At 46.4% G+C, this 9,149-nt stretch overlaps 1 protein-coding gene across 2 annotated transcripts in view; it reads left to right on the plus strand.

Annotated features, from left to right (window-relative positions):
- LOC111159433 (protein phosphatase methylesterase 1) overlaps positions 1-4,844 on the plus strand; it is a 64,019-nt gene extending 59,175 nt beyond the window's left edge. For both annotated transcript variants that reach the window (XM_022521897.1, XM_022521896.1), the window contains exons 12-14: positions 1,542-1,606; positions 2,232-2,299; positions 3,625-4,844. In XM_022521897.1, the coding sequence (XP_022377605.1) occupies positions 1,542-1,606; positions 2,232-2,299; positions 3,625-3,643 (152 nt within the window). In that variant the 3' untranslated portion in view covers positions 3,644-4,844. The remainder of the gene's footprint in view (positions 1-1,541; positions 1,607-2,231; positions 2,300-3,624) is intronic.
- The last annotated feature ends 4,305 nt before the right edge of the window (positions 4,845-9,149 follow it).

The raw sequence follows: 9,149 nt of genomic DNA on the forward strand, positions 1-9,149 counted from the left end.
TGTCAAATAAATAAATAAAATCTTTTTTTTTAAAGATTTTATTTATTTATTTGACAGACAGAGATCACAAGTAGGCAGAGAGGCAGGCAGAGAGAGGGGAGAGCAAGCTCCCTGCTGAGCAAAGAGCCTGATGTGGGGCTCGATCCCAGGACCCTGGGATCAAATAAATAAAATCTTTAAATAAATAAATAAATAAATAAATAAATAAATAAGCAGCCTTGGGCAAATTACTTCACTAACCATGATATTAATTTCATCATCTCAGAAAAGAAATTCAGTATTTATCCTGTTCAATTTTATGGGGTAGATTTGAGAATCAACTTAAAAAAATGGATAGAAGAATATTTTGAGAAAATTTTAAAGCACTGTGTAACTGGATTAGGAATCCTGGAATGTGATGACCCAAAGGACTTCCAGAGCATTCTGCCTTGTTTTGTAAATGGAGCCTCTTGGGCTCTGAGAGTCTGCTCTCTACTTAGGGGAAGTTGTGGGTCCCATTTCCTTTAGTCTGCTGCTTAGAGATCTTGCTTTATCTGTCATCTCTGTTTACTCTCAATAGCTATCACATTAATGGTGAGCCTACAGTGTTCTACAAGGCAGTGGGAAAAAGTGGTTAGTACTGTCTGGCATTTGGTTGAGCGTTTAAATGGTAACTTATTATTGTAATAATAAATTTCAAAATCCTTAACATAGCTTACAAAACCCTTGATGGTCCCTGCTTTCCTCTCCAGCCTCATTGTTAACTCTCAAGAGTTCTGTGCCAGACTTTTTATTTCCAGGAACAAAAACCATTTCATCCTCCTTTCCTTTGTGTAGACTATTTTTTTTTTTCTGTTTGGGAAGCTTTCCTGTATCTTTATTTGATTGCGAAGCCTTCTTTCCTATGTTATTCCAGTTCCATGTGCTCAGTTTTATCATAAGAACTACATGCTACATTAAAATGTTGTCTTTTGGGTTGTCTGGATGGCTTGGTTTTTAAGTGTCTGCTTTCAGCTCAGGTCAAGATCCCAGGGTCCTGGGATCGAGCCCTGCATCAGGCTCCCTGCTTGGTGGGAAGGCTGCTTCTCCCTCTCCCACTCCCCCGCTTGTGTTCCCTCGCTTGCTATGTCTCTCTGTCAAATAAATAAATAAATAAAATCTTTTTAAAAATAAATAATAAAATAAAAAATAAAAAATAAGAATAATAAATAAAAAATCTTTAAAAAAAATAAAAAAAATAAAAATAATAAATAAAATGTTGTCTTTTGTGTTCCCCTACTAGACTATAAATCCCCTGAAAACGGGAACCTTCCTGTGTCTGGCCCAAAGTAAATGCATGCTAAATAGTTGCCAAAGTTAAAAATGAAGGGAAAATCATTTGCGCAAGGTTGTAACTGCAAATATTACCATCCACCTCAAACCTTGGTAAGAGGGTCCAGACTATTAAGGAGGGGAGTAGATAGGAAGGTACTGGACTCCTGAAGTGGCCTGTGAGACCACAGAGGTGGTAAGGAGAGGGCCGTTTTAGTCCCTGAGGTCACCTAGATTTGTTTCCTTTCCAGGAAAGTTCCAGATGCAGGTCCTACCCCAGTGTGGCCACGCTGTCCATGAGGATGCCCCAGACAAGGTGAGTCCGGTGCTCTGTGACTATAAAGGGACAGCTGTGGGAGTCACCTTTTGTCTCACAGAAAATAGTACAAGCCTCTGAGTCAGGCTGAGTTGCCTGCAGCAGCTACTGTGGCGCCTATTCAGCTATAACTCCACCATCTCCCCAGACCTCTTCCTGGCAGCTGCTAGGGTCTTGGGTTTCTGTGTATGGACTGAGGAACCACTGGCATCCCGTAGTTTCACCCCAGGGTGCTCTGGTTAAGATCTTAAGCTCTACCTCTCTCCTTAGCCCAAAACCCATGTGGAAGAAGGAAAAGTTGGGATAGAAACTGCTCCTGGAACTATAGTCACAATTGGAAGTTAATATGCGCTCCTATAGAATAAGATGCTTTGTAAGTGTCAGGGGATAAATAAGCCTTCACAGCATTCCTCTTAACTTCTCTGGAGCTGTATTTGGCAAGGATGGTGGGGCAGAGTCTTCTAGCCCTGCCAGGACTCAGGTCCTTTAGGTTTCAAGTTTCTCAGACTTATAAGATCCATGAGTTCACTATAGAGCATAACCTTCCAGTAGAAGCCCACAGGACCTCCAAAGCTGATCCCCATTGCTAACATCATATAGCCTGGAATTTCTCTCCCTTTTCCAGGTAGCCGAAGCTGTTGCCACTTTCCTGATCCGGCACAGGTTTGCAGAGCCCATCGGTGGATTCCAATGGTAAGGAAGTAACAGAGGTTTAAGGAGCCCAGCAGTGCTGACCAACTCCAACAAAAAGATACTTGCAGCATTGTAAATATCTCTCCCTTACCCCTGCCTGGTTTGGGTCACCATGCCTTTCTTCTTCCTCCTCAACACAGAGCCCAGCACATGTGTTTCTATAAACCCATGGTTGGTTGTTTCTGTGTACTTTGGTCCAGTGGGTTGTTGCTGAGCTGAGATTAAATTGTGCCTGGTCCCTACTCCACCCCACTTCTTAAAGAAGTCCTCCCACTTCTTGAGGTGCCTCCTTCTCTGAAGAGGCTAGGATGGGACTCAGTCTTTTTCCAGACTCTTAGGGTTCTGTTTGCCTTCTCCTCCTCTGCTGCCGAGGAAGGCTGGGTAGGCCATGGAGACTGTGTAGAGATCCAGAGCAGGGTTTTCATCCTCAGCACTGTTGACATTTGGGGACCTGTCCTGTGTATTGTAAGATGTTTGACAGCGTCCCTAGCCTCTGTGCACTAGAAACCGGTAGCACTCCCATACATACACACACAAGTTGTGACAAGAATATCTTTAGATGTTACCAAATGCTTCAAGGGAGACAAAATCACTCACAGTTGAGAAACACTAGTGTGAAGGAAAAATACTTCTCATCCTAGGAAGCTCTTCTGAGTAGGGAGACACAGTTAATTAGATTCTTTGTTGAGGAGGAGGAAGAGAGACAAGATTACCCAAACCACACCGTCCTGGCCCCATCTTAGGGAGCTTCTGGTCTGTGCCACAGTATGCCTGACCCCCACAGAGCCCACGAACCTACTGAGTTATAAACCTGCTAGGTGGAAAGTCTCCTGTCTGATTTTGGTGAGAGTCCAGGGGAACTGGTTCCCTACCTCAGGAATTCAAAGAAGAAATGTTGGAGAAAAGAAATTCCTCCTGTGTTAGAGGACTCTGAATGCCAGGACCTGGGAGGTGAGGGTCACAGGGCAGAATAGGCATTGGCAATGATGACAGAAGCCTGGTACAGTGAGCCACACAAGTGATTCCCTCATGCCAAACCACCCTGCAAGCAACTAATCGACGATGGACGACAACAGAAATCAAAAAGAAAGACTGAAGTTTTTCTTGTTAGTAGTGTTTGAAGCCCCTGGACCATTTGGTCACATCACCAGTTCACAGAGAGCAGAGCCCGTGTCTAGACCTGGATAGGGCTGTGGGGAGGTTGGACAGATCTGCAAGGGCCTTGGTGGTCATGAGGGTCCTGGGCTTCCTGGAGGAGAAGGGGCGAGGAGGGGAAAGCTAGTAATGGTCACATTTGTTTTCCTCTCTCTTCCCACTCTTCACAGTGTGTTTCCTGGCTGTTAGTAACCTGCTGTCCGTCCCTCCCCAACATTGAGCTCTGTTGTAAATACATCGCACCAGAGGCCACTGTGATGCCGCTGTCTCCTCCTCACCATCCTGCCCGACCATGTGACACCGGCTCCCTATCGACGGGCTTCCCCAGATGTACAAATCCTTTTGTGTATTCCTGCCGAAAGCATTGTTATCCAGGGCCTTTGACCAACCTCGACCTCCTTAGTCCAAGGCTCCCCAACTCCCACCCCTTCCCTGTTCAGGGGTAGCCCCTACCTATTCTCCCTGTCTTGCCTAGGGTGAAGCCTCCATCAGAACTGTCACCCTGGGCCCTTATTCCTGGTATTAGGCAGTGCACCTGGGTCCAAATGTCTCTCCAGGCTCAGGGACCTCCATTCCTTGAGATTGTTCTTGGCGTGGTCCTGCCCTACCTCATGGGATGGACCATGCACAGGGTGGTCCTTATTTTCCCCTTTCAAATAAAATGCCAGTCAGGTACCTTTTTACCCAATCTTACTCTTCCAGGCTTGGAAGACCCAGAGAGGCCAGGATGCCATCCTTAGGAATAGGGAGGGGTGGTGGATAGCATCACAAGAAACCAGCCTGAAAATCAGGTCCAGTCAGTCCAAGCACATGGCCTCCCATCTGGGGAGAGCCCACTGTCCCTCTCCCACATGTCTGGGCACCTGCCCTGGGCTGAGGCCAGGCTGCTCCAGGGGCCTCTTGAGCCCTCACCTTCCACAGAGCAACCCAGGTTTAATACAGCCCTTGCACAAAGCCATAGGCTAAAGCCTGTGGAGTTGTTTTTAAGAATCAAATTTAACCATTTTCATAATTGGTCCTTGGAGGTGTGCAGAGTGCCCACTTGCCTCTTCTAGACCCACAGCTTATCTTCACCATTTGTGGTTTCCATGTCATTCTTCAGAGAAACAGTACAGCCCAGCATCCTCAATCTATGCCCTCTTCCAGCTGCCTCATCACAGCCATGCGGCCTCCCCCTGCTGCCCAGGCACGCCATTTCCAAGGGCAGGAAGGGGCAGTCTCCTGCAGCCCATCTTTTCTGTGACTGTCTTAGGTGATGCGTAGCCCCTCCACCTTTCCACCCAACAACTTCCTATCCCTGTCCTGCTGCACGGTCCAGAGTCTGGGACCTACTTTGTTTCTTTGTTATTTATGACCTTGTTTAAAGAGAATAAATATCTCCCAACCTTTATTGATCTTGTCTTTCTCCATGGAGTTGTCCTTATTTTTGCTGATCTGGGAACAGGGGACAGTTTCTTGGATTTAGTCACCATAGGTCTCCAGAAACCCCTTTCCCAAACCCATCAGCATCTTGGGCTCTGCCTGCTCCTCACATCCAGAATGGTCAGCGGAATGGGCAGAGCCAGCCTCCGCTGCAGCCACGGAGACCTGGATTCCCATCCCATTCTTCCAGTGATGTGCTCTGTCGACTTTGGCCCAGAACAGGACAGTCTATGCACTGTTTATGTGAGGTCCGACACAGCTTCACATCTGCCAACACCCCAACTTTGCCCACAATCCAGATCATCTCCTGAGCTTTAGATGCTTAAGTCCATCTGCCTCCTATCTCTCCCGGAAGACCAAAAGCCACTCATATTGACCATTCCCAAAACTAAACTCACCTTCTCCTTAAAACTCGTTTTTCCTCCCGTGTTTCCTTGCTCAGCAGGTGGTTAGGTACCATCTCTCTATTGTCCAAACCAGACAGGCTGAGCTCTCTAGATGGCGCCCTCTCTCACACCTGTACCCAGCTTACCACCAAACCCCTACCATGCTCTTTTTTACGTCCCGTTTCTCATCCCACAGCCCCTGCCATAGCTTAGGAAGCTTAGGCCTCATCTGTCAGCTAGATCACTCAGTACCCCTGCTGGTTTCCTGCCCTAGCCCCTCCCTCAGTCATGCTCTACACATTGTTGAAGTCTTCCTTTTAGGCTGTGAAGCCAGGCTGCCTAAATGGAACCCAAGGCTCACCCTTACAGGCTGTATGAGATAGCTGTGTACTTTCTCTTTGTGCTGCAGTTTCCTCTGAAAAATGATCAAAAGTTCCTCCCTCACCCCGTCTTGAGGACTATGTAAGTTAATAGAGGTTAACTGGCTTTCTCAATAACCAGCATAGGATAAAGCACTTAATAAATAGTTCATGTCATGTCACTGCTGTATTGTACTTAAGACCTTTACTCAGAGTGGTCTGCAGACCAGTAGCATCAGTATCATCTGGAAGCTTGTTGAAGATTTTGTCTCCACCCCAGACCTACTGAGTCAGAACTGGTCTGCATTCTGACAAGCACATAAATTCTGAGTTCTGGTTTAGATGTTCCCTCAGTATTTCAGGGTAAAGCGTGAGCTCCCTAGCAGAGAAGAGAAGTGCCTCTTGTGTGATGTGATTTCTCCCACCAAGCTCTTGGGGTGGGGGCGGTGGGGGGCGGAGGGGCGGTGGTCCCTTTACTGGGCTGTGTGCTCTCTGTCCACAGGGGGGCAGCATAATCACACGCATGGTTTTCAGAAACTCCTCAGCACTTCTTTTCACCATGCCAGTCATAGTAGTTATCAAATTTTGAGTGCCATCTAATTTACTTTATACTCATCTCATTTAATCCTCACAGCATCTCTGTGAGGTAAGTGATGTTATGTTCCTTCTACAAGTAGGCAGGCAGGTCCAAATTCATACAGCCCAGAAGTGGTGGTGTCAGAATTAAAAACTAGGTGTTTCCTCTCCACACTGCCTCCTGGACAATAGAGGGGACCCTGAGCAGAGGTCATTTTGGTCTAGATACTGTTCTTAAAATAGCAAGATGACCAGGGACTTGAGGCTTCTTCAGACTTGATGGATGCAGACTGAGAATGAGTATGTTGAGTTTTGGATTAGGTTCTGTGCTAGTCATTTAGCTCCTTTATCTTTGTATCTTTGCGAAGAATAGGCATTATTATCCCAACTTTAAAGGTAAGGAAACTGAAGCTCAGAGATATGAAATGAAAAGCCCACAGCCATGGCGAGGAAGTGGCAGCACCTTTGTCTACTGAGTGTTCCATTGTACCCCAGCAGGTGAAGCAGGAGAGCTAGGTTCTTGTCTCAGCAGGTCGCAGAATGAATCTGCGGACAAAGAAGAGTGAGTAATGCAATAGAGCTTTTATTAAGCAAGGGTACAGGAAAGAAGCTCTCCAGAGTGAGAGAGCTTCTAACAGGATTGCTACTGAGGGCTTTTAGAGTTGGGTCTTTTATTGAAGGCTAACCTGGAACTTAAATCCTTTTAACATTTCTATTGATAGCACCATTGAGTAAGGACTAGTGATAACACTTTAATGGCTTTCTTTCTTTTTCAGTGTGCAATAATTCTTCCTTGGTCATAAGTAGCTGTTATAACAAAACCCCGACCTCTGACACCTAGGGCAGGGTGGTCTTGTTGTTCCCTTATCTCTAGTTTCCCTACACTTAGGTATTTTTGTTATTTTTGTAAGCATGATCCCACAGCCCCTACCTGTTTCTCTCTACCTAGCCCTGCCTGCCCCTTTTCAAAGAGCATATCTTCAGTGAGCACCTACTGTGTGCCGTCCATCACATCCTTGCGAAGCCTACAGATCAGCACTGTAAACTCAGCAAGGGAATAGAGGAGATCCCAGACCCTTTGAATGAGGGATTCGCTATAGAGCCAGAAGGAGTATGTTTGGGTTAAACCAAAGGCCATTCTGTCACACACGAGCACTAAAGAATGTCCAAGGAGAAGGTCCTGAAAAAAGAAAGTGGGCTAATTTTGGAATAGCCATAGATCTGTTGGTGGGGGAGAATCTCAAGATTGAGAGTACTCAAAGGCATGAAAGGAGCTGTGTATGAATGACTTCTTGGTCTTACCTTCTTCTAAATCTGCTTTTAGAGCATTTATTTGCTGGTTAAGCAAACCTGAGCATCTATTCTGTACTAGTCTGGACTTTGGAGACAGAGATAAATAATGAGGCCCTTCAAATGGGCTCGTAGTCTAGACAGTTATAGAAACAGTGACCACTTTGTGTTAAGAGGAAGGGGACTGGGGCGCCTGGGTGGCTCAGTGGGTTAAGCCTCTGCCTTCAGCTCAGGTCATGATCTCAGGGTCCTGGGATCGAGCCCCACATCGGACTCTCTGCTCTGCAGGGAGCCTGCTTCCTCCTCTCTCTCTCTCTGCTTGCCTCTCTGCCTACTTGTGATTTCTCTCTGTCAAAAAAATAAATCTTAAAAAAAAAAAAAAAGAGGAAGGGGACAACTAAACCTCTTTGAAAACAAGTTGGGGAAGGCTGCATGAAAGAGGTATCATTTGAAATGAGCTTTGAAGCATCATCATAAGCTGGAGGTATAGAAGGAAGGGAAAGAAAATACATTGCAGGTAGAGGAGACAGCATACATAAGTTCAGCATACTCGAAAGTCAGTCTGAGAACTGGTAGATTAGTGTGATGAGTATGGCTGGAGTAGAGGCTGACAGGAGAGTCCGCAGGAGGCAGGACATGAAGGCCTTGAGTGGCAAGAATGGGGAGTTATCAGGGGCACCTGGGTTCCTCAGTAGGTTAAGCATCTGCATTTGGCTCAGGTCATGATCCCAGGTACCTGGGATGGAGCCCAGCCTGAGGCTTCCTGCTCAGTGGGGTATCTGGTAGACTCCCTGCTCAGTGGGATGTCTGCTTCTCCCTCTGTCCCTCCCCCCTGCTCATGTGTGTGCATATGTGTATGTATGCGCTTGCTCTCTCTCTCTCTCTCTCTCTCTCAAATAAAATCTTAAAAAAAAGAAAAAGAATGGGTTGTTGTCAGAAGTTAAGGAACTCCAGTATCCGGTGTAGATGGATTGGTAGGCACCAGACTCCAGGCAGGAAGACAGTAAAGAGGCAGTGGAGCAGTCAAGTAAAAGGCAAAGGTATACTTAACTAGGACAGTGGCTGCAGGGATGAGAGAAGAGGAAAGGCTCATTATCTTGGAGGTGAAATGAACAAGACAGAAACTCATTTGGACAGTGAGATGCCAAGGACTCTTCAGTTGAATTCAGGAGTATGTCATCAGAACTGGAGGTAGGGAGTTAAAAGTTCAGGACTTGAACAAGGGAAGAGCAGGGAGAGAATCTACAACAGGAGTAGAGAAAGCAAAAGACAGTCACACTCTCCTCTGCAGGAATGGAGTTTTTGAGCCAATTCTGCCTCAGCTGGCTGCCCCAGTAGTGGCCAGAATCAACACATTCTCAGCCTGGGTACAGGGCTCAGAATGTTATGTAAACTCAAGAGGCTCCCTCATTTCCAGAGCTGGTTTCCTCTCCTAGCAGTTTGCTAGAAAACTCTAGCCTGTAGCCAGGCGAAACCTTGGAGACCGAGACTAGCCAAATGGCTGGCCTCTTCCACGTGGGGGAAGTAACTGCTGCCCTCCGGCCCCATAAGGTGACAGGCAGATGAACAAGAGGATAATGGTCATTACTTTATGCACCATCTGAAAAGTGGCAAACATTAAAAAACACAGAGATAGTAGTTATTTATGGGGCTCAATCTGAG

Source organism: Enhydra lutris, unplaced genomic scaffold, assembly GCF_002288905.1.
Source record: "Enhydra lutris kenyoni isolate GAN:26980312 unplaced genomic scaffold, ASM228890v2 scaffoldscaffold68, whole genome shotgun sequence".
Lineage (NCBI taxonomy): Eukaryota > Metazoa > Chordata > Mammalia > Carnivora > Mustelidae > Enhydra > Enhydra lutris.